General features: G+C 49.8%; 1 protein-coding gene across 1 annotated transcript in view; it reads left to right on the plus strand.

Moving 5' to 3' along the window:
- The window catches only part of KCNN3 (potassium calcium-activated channel subfamily N member 3), a 201,105-nt gene that overhangs the window by 157,318 nt on the left and 24,467 nt on the right, over window positions 1-19,320 (plus strand). The window contains exons 5-6 of the mRNA XM_027773798.1: window positions 14,616-14,660; window positions 18,480-18,621. Coding sequence (XP_027629599.1) covers window positions 14,616-14,660; window positions 18,480-18,621 — 187 coding nt within the window. The remainder of the gene's footprint in view (window positions 1-14,615; window positions 14,661-18,479; window positions 18,622-19,320) is intronic.

Consider the following 19,320-nt stretch of genomic DNA (forward strand, 5'->3'; position numbering starts at 1 on the left):
CATCCACTGGAGGTCTTGGGATGAGGGCGGGAGGGGCTGCTACGCTTGTTTCCTCTATTCCAGACACTCCGGATAGGGTGATCTGCCGCCCGGCCTCTGCTGGGGGGTGCGCCGTGTTCTAAGTCCTTTCCATCAGGCTGGCTGGAGTCCCGCCTTTCCCCCGATGAAAGCAAATCAGAGCACAAGAAAGCAGGTGTGAGCGAGCGCACGCGCCCTATAGCAAAAATCTCTCTCAAAAAAAAAAAAAAAAAGAATTAAAAAATTAAAGAAAGCAGGTGTGATATTACCACAGAGAGCGCCTTGGAACTCCTGTAACACTGAGTAAATGGTTCACAGACGTCAGTCCTTCAGCCCCGTTAGTCCCGGAGCGGTCGTCCGTGCGCCCCAATGTGTTTGCACACGGAGGCCGAGAACACCCCGTTCCCCTCACCCACCCTAGGCCAGCGGGAGCCAGGATGAGACAGATGTGGAGCGGGGGAGCGTCTCGCGGTTTGGAACGCTCTCCCTGCCTGTACACTCACAGGGAGACTTGCTAAACTGGCAGGGTGCTGCTGTCACCAGAACAGTGGCGGCAGGGACGGAGGACAGGGGCAAGGCTGAGAACTGGGGTGGCCAAAGCCAATGGGACCAACTCATTGGCCATGGGATGAGGTCAGAGGAGGTCTGAGGGCAGTGGCCGGGGGGCACTGGCGAGCAGCTGGTATTGCCCATGGTAGGAGATGCAGGTGGGGCGGTGGGGGTTTGGAGGTATCTTGCAGCAGGAAGAGGTCCGGTCAGGAGCAGGGCTGGGGGTAGGCCAGGCTTACTTTACCCTTTATTCCACACCCAGGTATCCCAGGTGGGCAGACCCTGAGGTAGCCCCCCCCACATCACACCATTGATACTGGGGTACCCAGGAGTAGGGACCTGTGCTGTTGCACTCCGCGCCATCTGCACCTGCCCCCAGTCAGTGTGACATACACGTGCGCTGAGTAAGCAACCTGCAGCCAGGCAGCCTCCTTTACTTCTCCGCTGAGGGTCCTCCCAGCAGAGGCTGAACGAGAGACTGCGGGAGTTAAAGGGAGGAGAGAGGAGTCAGGACCGTGCTTCAAAGGAGGAAAAGGGAGGAGGAAGGACGAGAAGAAAGAACAGTGGTGAATGGCAAGAAAAATAGAGGAAGGAAGTACTTGAGTCTGGGCAATACTTTTAAAGGATTTTTGCAAAAGAGCACATGTGCTCACAGGAGAGACAGAGAGAGGGAGACAGTTAGAGGGAAAGTGAGAAATCACCCCCCATGGGGATGGCCATGCCGCAATCCCTTCTCCATTCTCCTCCTAGGATTTTGGGCACGCATGCATGCATGCTTGGTGTGATGTTCAAGCTGCCAGGTCCAAGATTTGAACCGTAGTTGACCATTGGGAGTACAGTACTTTAACAACCGCACCACCTGCTGGACTCACAGTCTGGGTAATTTTATTAAGCAGATTTTTATTTAGCTTATGGTTTGGAGGCCCAAGGTCCAAGAGCCATATCTGCTGAGGTTTTCCTGTAGGTGGGGTCCCAAGGCCGTGCAGCAGGGGCACCCTATCCTGCGAGAATGAGAGTTCACGTCTTTGTGTCCTTCAGTCTTGGGCTGTCTCCTTCCCTCTCCTTATATACCCACCAAGACTCAGCCATGGGGGCATCCCTAATAACCTCAGTCCTCATCTCTTTCCAAAAGCCCCTTCCTTCAACATCATGACGGTACCGCATTTCCTCCTATGCCTTTGAAATACAGCCGAGTGCCCCAGCTCTCATGATTTCTAGGGGACATCCAAACAATAACAGGTGGAAGAAAAGGAGGGATGGGAGTCAGGTGGCAGTGCCGGCCTGCTCTGTCCTTGGGGTCACAGGCTCTACTGACCCAAGCCCCTTGCTGGCCACTTCAGGAGGGCACTCCCTTCTCCACCCTGCCGTTCCCTCCGCTGTTCTCCCAACTCACCTCTCCTGGGCTGGCCCTGCAGCTGGACCTCTCCTGCCCCAGCCAATCTTGCAGTCTTGCCCTTCAGCCTCACCCTTGCTCATCCCAGGTGGCGTGGAACCACGCCAATGTTGGGGCTTCAGAGAAAGCCCCTGCTCGGTGTTCTCCATGCCTCATCTTGACAGGTCTTGTGTTAATTATAACTTGGCCTTAAGAAAAAGTTTATTTATTTCTTATATTAGTAAGAAAAACAGAGAGAGAGAGAGAGAGAGAGAGCACCCCAGCATCGCGACCTACCCCCAGCCTCAGCCAGTCCTGGAGCACAGACACTTGCATGCCCAGTGTGCTCGGAGAGGTCTCCAGACACGAACCCACAACCTTCTCACATGGGTCAGCCTTGCAGTCACGGCTCTTTACTGCTGCTCCATCATCTGAGCCCTGTAACTTAGCTTTTATTTATCTATGTTTTGCTTTAGTGTTGCTTGGTGTCTGCCCTATTCATTGAACCATAAGTTCCATCAGTAGGCACAAAATCTTGAAATGCATACGTAGGCTTTTTTTTTTTTTTTTTCGAGAGGTTTTTCTGTAGGGTGTGTGAGCTTATCAGAAAGACAGAGAGAGACAAAAAGTGAGAAATAACCCCCCAGGAGGGATGGCTACACCATAATCCCTTCTCCTCCATTCTCCTCTCGGGATCTTGGGCACGCACACACATGCACCCGGCATTAGTTTAAACCACCAGGTCCAGGACTCAAACCGTGGTCCACTACGTGGGAGTCCAGCGGCATAGCCATTACACCAACTGCTGGTCCCCCATACATAGGTTTTTTTATAATACACTTTTTCCATAAACTTTTCTGAGACTCTCCCTCCCCTGTATTTGTTCTCATCTATAATCATCCCCATGGGCCCTGAGAGGCTTTCCATGCTGAGTTTCACAGACGTGGAGAGGAAAACACCTCACCTGGGCTGCACAGCTTACAGGTGGCAGGGCTGGGACCCCAGGCCCATCTGGTGGGCCCTCCGCCCCTGCCCTCTGCGCCACCTCCAAATACCGAGGAAGACATGCTTCCGATGGGAATTGTGCTTCTTCCAAACATATTGTTTTTCTCATTTTCATGCATTTTATTCAACATTTCCAAATCAGGAAACATGGAAATATTTTTTAATAAGAAGAAAGAAAACATTGCAAATTGAGAAACTGACTCAGAAGGATTTGCCAGATGAGCCATCTGGTTTTTAATGTACTAACCATTCAGAGAGGTTGACAGCGCTCCCCTTGAAGAAGAGAACGGACTGTGGAAGCCGGGCAGCTGGCTTCCCTCAAACGGCACATCCATTTGCAAGGTGGGGAAGTTGAGCCAAACAGAGAGACAAGAGACCCAGGAGAAGAGAAACACTCCGAGAAAACCCTGCCTGGTGTGGTCGCCAAAACTTCCTCGCCAAGGCCCACAGAAGGGTCCCATCCAAGAGCCTGAAGTCAGCCAGACTCCCGGCCCTTCTCACTTGGCCAAAAATCTTCACAGAAAACTACGAAAGGAGCCAGAGATGCCACCACCTCCACAGGCGACAGCCACACCAACCGAAGCCCAGTGCTCACAGAGAGCAGGCCGTGTTGTGTGACGGCAAGTCACAACTTGTTTGTTGGCGCTATCGTGCTGCGGTGCCGCTGGTTTTCTCTCCTTTTAAAAATAACCGGAGGCCTTGCACCCATGCTGTTAGTTTTTGGGGCTGGAAATAAAAGACTGGATTTAGATTTGCCTGGGAAAAAGCCAGGGCTGTTACCTTGAATTACCTGGTAGAGGAGAAACGTCCTTGTTTTCCTAAACTCAAAGCCGATTCTTGAAAAATAGGACATCATCGATAGGGAAGGAAGGAGTGCCCGTGAGTGCAGAGGCTGCCACGCCACGTGGTCCGGCAGGTGTCTGGTCTCCAAAGCCACTGATTTCACATTTCAGATGTTTGTAAGGAAATTGTTTTTAAGAAGAGAGAGACCCTTTTGTTTATTTATTTTTTCTTTTTGCTCGATAATAAATTCACCCATAGCTGAAGTAAGCAGCAGTGGCCCTGAAGTCACCATAACCCATTTATTCTGAGTGACGTTGAATTTCAGGGGTCCTCTTCACACACCTGAAGCATTTCTCAAGTGCTCCTACAGAAGGCTCATAATACCCTTAAGAAATGGCGATTTCACCTCACCATCTCCACACGGCTGGGATTGCACACCCCAGCACACAGGGGTGCGTGGTATTCACTGTTGATTATATTGCGAACTGGGCAGACACAGTGACAGGCATGGGACGCGAACCCAGGTCTCCCTTTGATAAATAGCTCCTCAGGCTCCTGCTACGAGTACACACACAGCCTCCTGCCATCATCCTGCGGGTGCCTTGCCTATGCGCACAAACACTGGCTCCATGCACCCCTCTGTGGCTGCCATTTTTAATATCAGAAAAAATAAGTGTTCAGCCCCGTCTTTTCACTTGTTGCTGGGAGAAGTTAGACTGTTACTGTGTTGACCTTCTCGAAGCTTCACTGTAAAATCGGGGTCACAGCCCTTGTCCTGCTGGCTTATGATAAAAACCGAGGGGGAGCATACATGTGTTTGTTCAATATTTATTGAGCACTAGGGATATGTAAACAAAGGAGAAAAAAAATCATCTCCTTCGTGAAATTTATATTCTAGTGGGGGTTGACAGTCGAGAAACCAGAAAGAAACAGGTGCCAAATGGTGATGCACTGGTAAAAGGCTATAATCTACAAGGCAGTCCCACAGGAGAAGGTTCCCAGTTCAAGTCTGCACACCTCCCTGCAGACTCCAGGCACACACTGGCCTGTGATCCAGAGTCGGATGACGGCTAAAAGGTGGCTCACCGGGAACCAGCAGTTAGCGTAATGGCTATGTCGCTGGACTCCCACGTAGTCGACCGCGGTTCGTGTCCTGGACCCGGTGGCTTAGAACTCACGCCTGGCGTGTGTGTGTGCATGCCCAAGATCCCGACAGGAGAATGGAGGAGAAGGGATTGCGGTGTGACCATCCCCCCTGGGGGGTGATTTCTCGCTTTCTGTCTCTCTGTCTCTGTCTATCTGGCGAGCACACGCACCCTATAGCAAAAACCTCTCCAAAAAAAAAAAAAAGAGAGATAAAAGGTGGTTCACCACACCAAGACCCTGCTGGGGTGCTGTCTTTCTGTCTGTCTGTCTGTCTCTTTCTCATGGAAGAAAAGGAATAAACAAAACAAAACAGGAAGGGAAGTGGGCGTGGGGCGGTGGGTATGGGCAGCAGTGCAATTGTAGCAGGGTGGTCAGGGACTGCCCATTGAGAAGCTGACGTGGGAACAAAGGCATGGCGCTACCTGGGGGAGGAGCTGGCTAAGTAGGGGGAAGAGCATGTGCAAAAGCCCTGAGACAGGCAGGGGTGAGGCTGGGCTGTTGAAGGACCTGTACCAACTGCCGGTGGCAGCGGCAGAGTGAAGGGAGAGGGCTCAGAGAGGCCCGGAAGGTCAAGGGCTTATCTTGAGGCTTTTGTCATCCCCATAAGAACTTCACTTCTGTTCTGAGGAATTTAGGACTTTTTTTTTTCTTTTTAGAGAGAGATTTTTGCTATAGGACATGTGTGCTCACTAGAGACAGAGAGAGACAAAGAGACAGAAAGTGAGAAATCACCCCCTCCCCCTCAGGAAGGATGGCCACATTACAATCCCTTCTCCTCCATTCTCCTCTTGGGATTTTGGGCATGCACGCACACGCACCTGGCATGTGTTTAAGCCACTGGATCCAGGACTTGAACCATAGTCAACTATATGGGAGTCCAGCAACGTAACCATTAAGCAATCTGCTGGTTCCAGAATTTGGGACTTTCTGAGCAGGGAGGTAATATGGTCTGTCTCCCCTTGGAATGGACCACTCTGGCTTCGATAATGAGACCAGACTGAGATGGGGATTGGGGTGGCAGGCATGGGTCTTACAGGCAGGAACTGGGAGGTCAGTTGAGCAATTATTGGTCCAGGTAAGAGGACAGGGCTGAACCAGGATGGTAGTAGACAAGGGGTGAGAGGTGGTCAGATTCTGGAAATATTTTGTAGATGGAGCCAGTAGAATTTGGTGGAGACAAGGAGCTGAAACTGCAAATCACCCTAGAGAGGGAAGGGGCTATGTCCCTCCCCTGCTGAGAACAGTGGGACCGAGAGAGTAAAGGAGGAGCTGGGAGGACTTCCACTTCCCCTACACAGCAGTGTCTGCTGCCTGTCTTCCCTCTGTGTCCCCTGCAGCTGAACTTGGCACTAGGACAAGACCCCGGGTGGGAGGCTTTTTAAGAGCCCAACACATGCCCCTGTTTGTATCACACACTGAAGGCTGACAAAGCCCGTCCAGGTTCGCTCCTCGCCATGGCCTTGTGAGATAGGCAGGCGGACGTCATTACATCCTGCTTCTCTGAAAAGAAGAAGACAGTGAAGTGATTTGCTCAAGGTCACAAAGCCATTAAAGCATGAAAGACAGTCTTTGGACTCCAGATCTGGTGTTTGAAAGAACAGCTACACCAGGACTCATACACGTGACGGTGAAGCACACTAGCCAACATTTCTGTGGTGCGACTGTGTCCCCAGCACTGCCCCAATTATTGTGGACATAGCCACTTATTTAACCTTCTTAGTAACTCCATGGGTTGGTACAAATACTCTCCCCTGTAACACATGGGAAAACTGAAGCATCCAGGGGATGCTAAACTACAAAACTCAGCTTCACACTTAGGCGGTCTGACCCTAGAGACTGTGTGTTCGACCGTGACACTGAACAGCCTGGTGGTCTCTAGTCAGGACGGTGTGTGGGCAGCAGATGGAGAATGTGGTTGTTGAGGAGTGTGAGGGTTGGATACAGACAGCTCCTTTGGCTGGATGGGTCAGGATGTGATTTGAGTTGGATCTTGATGAGTCAGCTAGAAGACGACAAGGACAGTGGCAGGCATGACATGACTTAAATGATAGGAGAGGTGTAGGTATGAGGCAAGCTTGGAACATGGAAACACTGAGGAGAAGCCAGAGGAAGCCAGAAGACATGGGCAAGGTGGGAGGGACCAGGAGAACAAGCCACCAAAGGTGCCAAAGGAAGGCAGTATTCTGAGGGTGGAGGCACCAACAGGTCAAAGGCCACCCAGGGGTCAGTCAAGTCAGGTATATGTTGTTGGGGTCTTCATTGGAGAGCTTTGCAAGCACAGGGTTCACAGTGGTCTGATTGCGTGAAGCTGAGCAGTGAATGGAAGATGAGGATAAAGTGATCTGTTTGACTGGAGTTGTGCTGAAGGCCTGGCTCAATCGCTACAGATTTCCAACAAACACAGCAGGCCCAGGACAGATGACTACAGCCACCATATTACTTAGAGCCATGAGCAAAGAGTTTTTTCTTTTTGTTGTTGTTTTATGGGGGAAAAAAAAAAAAAGCCCAGTCTGGTGGCACAGTTGGTAGCAAATGGAACTGCAGTGCTGGAAACCACATGACTGGCCATGGATTGAGATCCTTGGGTTGATCTGAAATCATGCCAGATATGTCTATGTATGCCCAGGATTCTGAGGAGCTGGGAATTGTGGTGTGATGAAATCCCATTGAGGGGCCTTCTCCTTTCTCTTTTTCATTGCTCTCTATTGTGAATAAAATAAATAAGCTTTTTTTTTTTAAAAAAAAAAAAGTATTCAAATTCCTTTGAAAAAGAAGGAAGAAGAGGCATTCCCTTCACTTTGGCTTATTTCCTGTCCCCCTATTGCTATAACAGGTCACAGCTAGTGTCAAGAAGCTGAGTTCTTATTAATTAGTGAGAACTGATTCCAAGTCCAAGGAATTTGGCAGCCACTTGGACAAAAAGTTTATCTGCTGAAGAGAACAGCTGAAGTCATTTTAACATGCTTCACTGAGTTACTGAAGCAAGCATCACTTTCACAGGGGGACAGGAAAAACAGCAAGCAGGCCGCATGCATTCCAAATAGTTACTGAGCACCTCTCATGTGTTAGCCCTTGAGAAAGGGACAAGAAAAGGCTATAACTTCAGGGTTAGATAAATAGACCAATGGGACCAAATAGAGAGCCCAGAAAGCCTATCACTTCCACATATAATCTATATGATGGGGCAATATTAAAATTCAGTGAGGAAATGACACACTAAAGGAAACCGGAATAACTGGTTATTCACATGAAAAAGATGAAGCTGTATCCCTACCTCACACCATACAAAATCAATTCCAGACCTGGCCACAGTGGTGCAAGCAGAGGGTGCCACTGTGTGATGGCTGAGGCTGCATGAGAGACCTATATTCAGTTCTAAGTCCAACCTAAGCAGCCCGGGCATGCTGGTAGGCACCTACGGTTCCTGGCTTGCTGCAGGGCTGGGGCGGAAGGATTGTGACATGAGATCCTGTCAAAAATGCCTATCTTTTGCATCTCTCCCCTTCTCTCTCCCTCTTGCCTGTGCTCACTCTCTCATTAAAAAAAAAAAATTCCAGGTGAATTAAAGACTTAAGTGATAAAGATGACACTTTAATAAAGATGACACTTTAAAAAATTTAAAAGAAAGTCTTATGGGACCAACAGATGGTGTAATGGTTACATCACTGGACTCCCATGTAGCCAACCACAGTTCGAGTCCTGGACCCGGTGGCTTAAACTTACGCCGGGCGCGTGTGCATGTGTGCCCAAGATCCCAAGAGGAGAATGGAGGAGAAGGGATCGTGGCATGGCCATCCTGCCCCCGGGGGGGAGGGTGATTCTTGCTTTCTGTGTCTGTCTCTCTGGCAAGCGCACGTGCCCTCTAGCAAAAATTTCTCCCCTAAAAACAAATAAAAAGAAAGAAAGAAAAAGAGAGAGAAAGAAAGAAAGAAAAAGAGAGAGAGAAAGAAAGAAAGAAAAAGAGAGAGAGAAAGAAAGAAAAAGAGAGAAAGAAAGAAGAAAGAAAGAAAGAAGAAAGAAAGAAAAGAAAGTCTTATAACTTCAAGTAGGGAGGAATTTCTTTTAAAATTATATAACTTACCAATTAAAATGAAAAGTATGATAAATTTAACTACAGTACAATTGAAAATGTCCATTCATCGAAAGTACTATAAAGAAAATACAAAGAAGGCACAAACTGAAAGAAGATATTTGCAGCATATAAAGAGACAGTTTCTTGTTTTCTAGAATCTATAAAGTCTTAGAATCAATAAGGAAAACACAAAAACAAACCAACAGAACCATAGGCAGAAGTCATGAATGGTGCTCCAACAGAGGAGAAAACACGGATGGCGGCCATTTGAAAGGACACTTAAGTTTTTATCATGGATGGAAGCACAAAGTTAAAAGCATGATGAGATATCGATTTACTCCCTCGTTTGGCAAAATTAAAGCCAGATGATGGCAAGCGTTGATGAGGCGAGGGAGTAATAAGGAAGCTGGTCTAGCGCTGGTGAAAGCCTAATTGGTACTGCTGTCTTGGAAGACAGCTTAGCATTTTCTAGTAAAGTCAAATACGTACAGGGACCAGCAGTTGGTGTGATGGCTATGTCACTGGACTCCCGTGTAGACGACTGCGGTTCAAGTCCCGGACCCGGTGGCTTAAACTCACGCCAGGTGCATGTGCATGCATGCCCATGATCCTGAGAGGAGAATGGAGGAAAAGGGATTGTGGTGTGGCCATCCTCCCTGGGGGGTGATTTCTTGCTTTCTGTCTCTCTGTCTCTCTCTGTCTTTTTGGTGAGCGCACGAGCCCTATGGCAAAAACCTCTCCAAAAAAAAAAAAAAAAACCACATACATACCTTATAAATTGACAAACCCACTCTTAGATATGTGTTAGAGAAACACACAATGCAGGAGCAATGATTAAGGGTGTAGGGCGACGGCGCAGTGGTGAAATGCAGTGCTCTGTGAGGCAGACCCACGTGGGAAGGCTCTGGGTTTGTGTCTGGAGGCCTCTGAGTACCCCAAGCACACACAGGCCTGCCGTGATCTGGGGCTGGCTGAGGCTAGAGGGGATTGCAGCATCAGCATCTTATTGGGGGTGATGTCTCTCTCTCTCTCTGTTCATGGAAGAATTGAATAAATAATGTTTTAAAAGAACATTTGTGGGGCCAGTAGGTGGCGTGGTAGTTCAGGCACTGAACTCCTGCATGGTTGACCACAGTTCAAGTCCTGGACCCAGTAGCTTGAAAATCATGCCGGGCATGTGTGTGTGCATGTCCAAAATTCCAAGAGGAGAAAGGAGAAAAAGGGATTGCAGTGTGGCTATCTCCCCTGGGGTGTAAGTTCTCACTTTCCTTTTTTCTGACTCTAGTGAGTGCACGTGCCCTATGGCAAAAAAAAAAAATAGCAATATTGCTTGTTAGAGGAAAAACCTTGATACCACCTAAATGCTCATCGATAGGTGAATGAACAAATAAATAATAGCATTTCATGTGATAAAATATACGACATGAATGCAACTGCACTGTAGCCACATGCGTCAACCTATGGGCTGTCGGAAAAGTCATGACACCCTCCCAAAAAAAAAAAAAAAAACCACATACATACCTTATAAATTGACAAACCCACTCTTAGATATGTGTTAGAGAAACACACAATGCAGGAGCAATGATTAAGGGTGTAGGGCGACGGCGCAGTGGTGAAATGCAGTGCTCTGTGAGGCAGACCCACGTGGGAAGGCTCTGGGTTTGTGTCTGGAGGCCTCTGAGTACCCCAAGCACACACAGGCCTGCCGTGATCTGGGGCTGGCTGAGGCTAGAGGGGATTGCAGCATCAGCATCTTATTGGGGGTGATGTCTCTCTCTCTCTCTGTTCATGGAAGAATTGAATAAATAATGTTTTAAAAGAACATTTGTGGGGCCAGTAGGTGGCGTGGTAGTTCAGGCACTGAACTCCTGCATGGTTGACCACAGTTCAAGTCCTGGACCCAGTAGCTTGAAAATCATGCCGGGCATGTGTGTGTGCATGTCCAAAATTCCAAGAGGAGAAAGGAGAAAAAGGGATTGCAGTGTGGCTATCTCCCCTGGGGTGTAAGTTCTCACTTTCCTTTTTTCTGACTCTAGTGAGTGCACGTGCCCTATGGCAAAAAAAAAAAATAGCAATATTGCTTGTTAGAGGAAAAACCTTGATACCACCTAAATGCTCATCGATAGGTGAATGAACAAATAAATAATAGCATTTCATGTGATAAAATATACGACATGAATGCAACTGCACTGTAGCCACATGCGTCAACCTATGGGCTGTCGGAAAAGTCATGACGCATTTTTGCATAGAAAAACAGGAAAAAAATATGACTTTTCTGTCAACCCAGCATATGATCAGTGGAGTAAAAAGCAGTTCGTAGAGGAGTTCTCTGTAGTAGTTGTATATTGCTCCGTAACGTATGGCCCCCAAATGCAGCAGCCTAGGGATTGCAAGGGCTCAGGAATTTGGGTGTGGCCTAAGTGGATACTTCCCGCTCAAGGTCTTTCATGAGTTAGTCTGCCAGCCAGGGCTGAGGCCTCGTCTCAAGGCTCGGTTTAAAGAGATCTGCTTCTGCCCTCACTAGTGTGGTTATCGGGGACTGAGGTGCCCCTGCCCAGGTGTGGGCCTCTCCACAGGTTTCCCTCAAGACATGGTGGGTGGCTTCTCCCAGGGAGAGAGTGACCTGAAAAAGATCAAGTGACAGATCACGCAAGACGGAAGCTAGTGTCTTATTAGATAGAACCTAACTTCAGAAGGCAAGGCCCATTACTTCTGCCATACTCTGTTAGAGGCAAATTACGTGGTCCAGCCCACGCTCAGACAGCAGGGCGCACAGAGTGCCTGCGTATCTCAGGGGAGAGGGGTACTGGGGCCAGCTGAGAAGCTGCCTTCCACACTCCTGCAGTACGATTTCGTTTTTATCAAGTTCAGAAACAGGCAAAATGAAGTTATGGCTGGCTTAGGTAACCACACCTATGTGGACGCACCATGGACAAAAGCGAGGACTTGACACACATGATATTCAGGATAACAATCCTCTCTGGGGAGTTGGTGGACCGAGAATGGCAAGAACACGCAAATAGATTGAACAAGTTGGGTTGGACAGTGCATTGCTGGGTGCTAATTTTCATTTTCTGTTTCATTATCTAAATTCATATTGCATCTCATAGTTTCATTTTCTCCTCTTCGTTAGGCTTGATGTCTGATGCTGTCCACGTCGTGCGTGTATTCACACCTTGGGGTCATTCAGTCTGTCCTCCACCAGCTCTTTTCATCCTGCTTTCTCTAGAGGCAGCTACTCTTACCTCCTCCCACAGATTAATTTCAGTATTATCTCCACGCCTCTAAGTACCACGTGTGTGGCTACTTGTCAACGCTTGGTATCTATTCCCGTCCCACTGTAAATGAGGAAGATTTAGCTCCAACGACTCCTCCTGCCCCCCCCATCCTCCTTGTATAATTACATCATAATGTTGGTTCAATCAGTAATCAGTGTTTACAGTACTCAGTCCACACTAATTTGACTCTATTCATAATTGAGCCTTGTAGAAAAATATGATAACTTTTCCTTTCCTGCAGAACTTTGTCTTTTTCCTGGAGCTGTTAATTACCATGTTTGTTCACTCGCTTAGTTTTCTATGTGTTTATTACTAATTCAACTCTACACTCTGGCAGTTGTCTAAATCTCCTCTCAAGATGTTCAGGCCCTTTAAGTTTTCTAGTAATTTTGTCTTGGAAATGTCTCCCACGGCCTCTAGTCTGGACTGGGTACCCTCCACACCTGACTCCCATGGCTCTTCCTGGGTCTCCCTGGGCTATCTCCTGAGCCTTCTTTCTCCTCCACTGCATCTTGTTGCCTCTGTCCCCTTCTCCCTCCACCTCGACCTACTCCTTTGCTTTGGTGAAACTCACTCTCTGGAGGCTTTCCGAGGAACAGCACATGGACATAAATCTTTGGGAGTCTTGCGCACCTGAAAATATTGCCATTCTACCCCCAGACTTATATTTGGCTGGTTTCAAGTCCTGGCCTCTCTGGTTTGGAATTCTGATTTGGAAGTAACTTTCCTGCAGAATTTCTAAGGCTTTATTCCATGGCCTTCTAGTTTCCAGTGCTACTGTGAAAAAGATCAAAGTCATTCTAATTTCTAATTCTTTGTATTTGCCCTGTTCTCTCTGTGTGTCTGTCTGTCTCTCTCTGGAAGCACTGCCGGATCTTCTTCCTTCTGGTGTTCTGAAATTTCACAATAGTGTGCCCTGGCATGAGTCTCTTTTCATCTGTGCTGGGGACAGTTGGTTCTTGATCTAGAAACTTGTCCCTTTTAGTTCTAGAAATTGTTGTTGTTGTTGTTGTTTTTGTTTTAGGTTTTTGCCAGAAGGCACATACATTCGATGGAGAGCGATAGAGAGAGGGGAGATGAGAAATCACCTCCGGGACCATGGTTGTGCTGCAGTTCCTTCTCCTCCATTCTCCTCTTGGGATTTCGGGCATGCACACATGCACACACACCTGGTGTGATTGTTTTAAGAGAGATTTTTCACTACAGGGCGCGTGCGCGCTCACCAGAGAGAGACATAGAGACAGAAAGCGAGAAATCACCCCCCAGGGGGGATGGTCACACCGCAATCCCTTCTCCTCCATTCTTCTCTCAGGATCTTGGGCACACACGCACACGCGCCCGGCGTGAGTTTTAAGCCATCGAGTCCGAGACGCGAACCGCAGTCGACTACGTGGGAGTCCAGCGACATAGCCATTACGCTAACTGTTGGTTCCCGACACCTGGTGTGATTTTCAAGCTTCTGAATCCGGGACTCAAACCACTCATTCCCATGGGCAACCATGGGGGAACCCAGCACCTTAACCACCAAGTCACCTGCTGGCTCTAGTTCTGAGAAATTTTTAAAAAGTGATTTTATTATAGGTTACTTCTCTCCCTTTTCTTCTTTCTCCTTCTTCTCTTCCTCCTTCCCCTCCCCCAGTTCTCTCTTTTTGAAACTGCTATTATTTGAATTGGTAAATCGAGTCACTAATTTTCTATTTTCTTTTTATTTTCACCTTCTATCTTTTTCTGCTTTGGAGGAGACTCTCTTCATTTATCTTCCAGCTCTTCTAGGGAGACTTTTTGTGTGTAGCATTCCATTCTTGTCTCGAGGGTCCAGTATCCTATTTTCTCTCTCTTGATGTTAATTATAGAATTTTCCCCCCAAGAGTTCTTCTTTGTGAATGATCTGTATTTGATCCAGAATCCTTTTTCTTTGTTTGTTGAACGGACTGATTTGGTCTGCCTTTACTGTCAGAGACCTTCTTCAGATGTCTAGGGTTTCCTGGTTGCTTATTTCTAAAAGGAGGGGACGGACACTCTCACTTGTAAGAGATGTGAAGGAGCAGAAGTGAGCCTGTGTATTTACCCCGCCATCTTTGTCTCCTCATGCGTGTAGTCTTTCCTAGCTCTCATTCACTTTACGATATTAAAAGAGAAAAAAATACAGTCCACATCCTGAAGGATACATGAATAACCATAAAAACCACCCTTGAGGTTGAGGAAAAACTACTTCTTTTCTTTCTCAGCCTTTGGAAAAAAAATAAAAAAAATCCTGGGACTATTTCCCCCAAACAATTCTCTATTGCGAAAAATAGCACGAGATTAGTACGTGGATTTGTGACATGTGTAAGCCACTCTAAAATTGTGAATAGGTTTAGAAACACTTTTTCCCTCCTCTCTACTCCCACAGTCCTGAATCACCAGCCCGGCTTTCTCGAGCATCACTTCCTGCCTGGTGAGTTGCATGCATGTCTTATCTCCATGACGATGCCACTGGAGAGCAGGTGTACGCCCCAGCGTCTCAGCATCTCCTATAGCTCCCCCCCGACCCCAGAGGAAAGTCACTGGAGTCTGACAAACACTGAATGAACGACTGTCTTAAGATCTGCTTCCCCTCTCCTCAGCACACACAGCACCGATGGGATTTGAAACGGTGAATGGAAAAGGAACCCACATGAACATAAAGGAAATTTACAAAAAGGCAGTAAATCAGGCATCGGTTTAAACAGAGGGGTGGGTTATCTGCTACTTTATACCGAATTCCACTTGGACCTCTAGTCTCTGTACCTGGGCACCCACTCATCTATGAATAGGCTGGCCTATGGCCCTGAGGGTAGCCAAGCAACCATGGATGTGAATTTAAGTCTCGGGGTTTGCGAGGAAAGGAGAGTGTGAAGACCCAGGTGCACAGGAAAACCAGTTACGTACCCGGAAGGCAGGCTCAATATTAAATCCTAACCTTGTGGTTTGGCATTCAAGGCTCTCTTGCCTCTCCGGGGCCACCTGCACACCCTCCAGCAGTTCTCCCCATCTGGGGTCTGGCCTCTTTAATCCTTCTTGCATGTAGCTGCTAGAAGAATCATTCTCACATGTCAGTGTCTAATGTCCCTTCTTTGCCCAAGAACTTACAACGGCTTTCTTTTGTCCAGTATCAAACAGTTCTCCAGACTAAACTTGGAGACATCTTCATGAGCACCTCGTCTTCCCCCTGTTGGGACCCTCTCCCCCTGTACCTGTAAACCTATGCCCTGATTCCTCTAAATGTTGTTTCTCAGACCAGTAACACCTGCCTCCTCTCAGCGGTGATGGCTGACACAGCGCTGGCTTCCTCTGGGCCAGGCACTGTGCTCATCGGCAGAAGAGGAAACGGAGTCACAGAGCCGTTAAGTCACTTGCCCACTGCCATGAAGCCACTTGTGGTGGAGTAGGGACTCAAACCAGGCGCGCCAAGCCCCAGACCACCGTCTCACCTCCTCACTGCAAACCAACTTCCACCTCATCATTCTCTACCATCCAAGACCCGTTCTTCCGGGAAACGCTTTCTTGGTGAACGGATGACCCGAGCTCTGCCCCTGCTGCCTTTACCTGGATGCTGCTGGCCTGGAGGGTGGAGCTGCCCCTAAGCCTTCTTTCTCTTAAATCCCTGCCAGGGTGTCTTGCCACCTCACAGAGGGCAAGACACCTTGATGTTCCACCACTTCCATGGCACAGAGCCTGACATTGGGGTTTGCCCCAGTCCTCCAGCCAGAGAGCATCGTGCTGGGAGGGGAGGGCCTGGCAGGGCAGGCAGGCAGGCCAGGGTTGGGGGTAGGGGATGGTGGCAGCTGCCCCAATTTGGGATGGGGCTAAGGCACTGGGGCAGGACAGACTGCACCCTGGGGATCAGAGGTGGGTACATCAGCTTGCCTAGTCAAATACAAGGGGTCTTTAAAAAGTCCATGGAAAATGCAGATTAGTTTTTTAATGCATGGATTTCAAGCTTTTTTTTTTATAACAAAATAAATCCATACTTTAATTCCATTTTTTAAAAACCTTTTGAAGTCCTCTTACATAGCCAGAGGAACAAACACAGGCCCAGCTCCAGCGAAACGAGGCCACTGGAAGAAGCAGCCAGCCAGGGTCCTTCAGGGTAGCATGCCGGAGAGCAGGTGACACAGGGAGCAGGGGTGGCCACGGCCATCTCACCAGCAGAGCTCCGGGGACGGGAAGTCTGCTCAGCAGATGTCCCTTGAAGTACTAGGAATCCTTGCCATGCACAGAAAACTAGAGAGAGGTAGTGTCACCTCCTCTAACTGCCAATCAAAGACTCAGGCAGGCCCTGGAGAGCCCACTGATAGGGTCGCGTTGGACCTGCCAGGGCGAAGTTCAGGTGACGCTAAAGCCTGCTGTGCCCACTCTGCTTCCTGCCTGGCCACCCGGCCCTGTGTTCTGTCTCCTCAATGTCCCACGTACCACCTGCAGACCGCTCTCCCTGGCAAGCCATGCCAGCCTGTCATTCCTTTGCTCAAGCCCAGAGTCACTTCGTGGAATTCAGGCCCTCCAAAATCTTCTCTCTGGTCTCCATAGTCACCTCCTCCCCTGCGACTGGAGCCCAGGTGCCCTCCGCTCGCTAAAACTTCTTCGCCATTCCCAAGACACATACTGTCACTTCCGCCTTCGCATGGTGGGCGGAGCAGCAAAAGGAGCATGGACATCGTGTCACTTACTTCCTGTGTGTCCTTGGGCAAGTCAGTCAATGTCTCTGCGCTTCCGGTTGCTTCCCTGTGAAACACGTTGAAGGACCCGTGAGAGTCTGAGGGTTTATATGCAGAGCGCCAACCGCACGCTAAGTGCTCAGTAAATGGCGTCCACTACCTTGTGCCGTTGGTGTTTCCCGACGTACACACCCACGCCTCCTTTCTTACTAGCTGAGCTTCTGCTTCCTTCCAGGCCTTTCTCCAGCTGCTCCTGCTCCTGCAGCCTTCCCTGCACCCCTCACCTCGGGGCCTAGGGGACCAGCAGCATTTGCCCAGTGCTCTGTGGGTGCCCAACCCTGTGGGGGCGTTCCGTAGTCTGCTTCATGTCACTATGACGGACCGCCACAGACGGGGTAATTTATAAAGACCAGAACTTTATCTCACACTGTTCTGAAGGCTGGGAAGCCAACATCAAGGTGCAAGTGGGTGTGGCTATCTGGCGAGGCTGCTCCTGTTTCCTCCGTAGGCATGCCACATTCTCTTGTGGCAGAGGGCAGAGGGCAGAGGGCAGAGGGCAAGCGGACCCAATGCTGCGTGAAGCCTGGTTGGTAAGGCCTTGATCCCATTTGTGAGGGAGAAGCCCTCATGGACTAATTACCTCTTAATAGCATCACCCTGGCCATGCATTCTGAGCACCTGAGTTTTGCTGGGGACGTGTTCGGACCATCGTAGGTGCCTTCTCTGTGTCTGGATCAAGGGCATCGCACACTCCCTCTGTCCCCAGGGCGCCTGTCCTCACGCTTAGCTCACCTTCTGCAGCTGCCTGTATCCTGGGCTGAGAGTGCCTGAGGGCAGGGACCGTGTCGTGTCTGTTGGTGTATTTCAGTGCGTGGCACAGAGCCTGGCAGGCGGCAGGCTCATGTTTGGGATGAAGGGAAGGAGGGAGGGAGGGGGTGGGGTGTGCATCGGGGCAGAGGGAATGGTGGTGGTATATTCCCAGAGGGTCCCTCCTGGGGCAGGACAGCCACAAGCCCTGTCCTGCTCAGAGGAGAGGCCGTGCCACTGGGGACACCCAGAGCCTCCCCTGGAGACAGCTCCCACAGAGCTCGGTCTCCACAGCCCCCCTCCAGAAACCCAGGGGCTGCCAATCTTCAGGATCCATCAGCTTCCTTAGAGGAAATTGCTAAATGAACTTAGTGATTTTTTCTGACATTTCCCCTCTTCAAGAGCTTGTGATTTCAGACGGATTACACCCATAGCCATTGAGACTGGGCTTTCGAGGGGACATTTGCATTTTCTTACTGCCTGGTCTATCCAGGGCTGTCTTCCCAGCACCAGCAAGCTGTCTAAAACACAGTAGCAATTGTGACAGAACATTTTACCCCCGGGACCGAGCTGGGGGGTGGAGAAGCTGCAGGCAGGACCTGGGCGGGCACGGCGGCAGCACCCACAATCGCAGGGAGACACGTGTGTGCGCCACCTTTGCTGCCGTCTCCTCCTCACCCAAACCTCTGGTTTCCTTCTCCCTCCAGGTCTATGCACAGCCTTCGCCCCGGAGCTGGCAGTCCCACCGACTAACTCCTGTCTTCCCTTGGCAGGTACCATGACCAGCAGGACGTAACTAGTAACTTTCTGGGTGCCATGTGGCTCATCTCCATCACATTCCTTTCCATTGGTTATGGGGACATGGTGCCGCACACATACTGTGGGAAAGGTGTCTGTCTCCTCACTGGCATCATGGTGAGTACCCGCCTCTGCCGGTCACCCTCCCCGCGAAAGGTTGCCAAGTGCAGAGCCTCGATTGCTGTAGCACAGGGGGCCCTCCCAGCTGGGGGGTGGGGCGGTTGCTAGTCCCCAGCCCTGCGTGCAAGTCCATCCGCACAGGAGAAGGCAGACGAGGGATCTGCAGCGGGTCCTCACTTTCCGGTTTAATTTTCTAAGGCTCCTGACCTTACTGTTGTCCTCACAGCTCTCCCACCGCCCACACTGGGCTAGGTGAAGCCCACGCTGGCTGCAGGTCTGACCCTGCCGCCCGCCCACCCACCTTGGTAGCTCACCACCAGTGAGCGTCAAGGCTCCCATTCCATGGGGTCCCAGGCCTTGGCACCACTTTCAACCAAGTGTGGCTGGAATTCATGGAGGTAGTGGTTGGGCAGAGGGCACTGAGGCAGCCTTGCGTTGCAGGGCCTGTGTCCTGGATGGAGTAGGCTGCTGGTTCGGGTCCCGGTTTGGCTACTTGGCCTTGGTCCAGCTCTTGACTCTTCCAGGCTTTGGCTTCCGTGCCTGCACATGGGGGTGCTAGGCCTGAGTGCCAGGTGCTCCCCGGCGCTGGCATCTGGCTAGCCAAGGACTCCAGCCCCAGGGGCCCAGCAGGGGTGCTGCGTCTTTCCAGGTGGCTGTCTCTCCCCACTTCCTGCTCCCCTGGCCTCACTAGGTGAA

This window comes from Tupaia chinensis, unplaced genomic scaffold, assembly GCF_000334495.1.
Source record: "Tupaia chinensis unplaced genomic scaffold, TupChi_1.0 Scaffold000374_1, whole genome shotgun sequence".
Taxonomy (NCBI): Eukaryota; Metazoa; Chordata; class Mammalia; order Scandentia; family Tupaiidae; genus Tupaia; species Tupaia belangeri.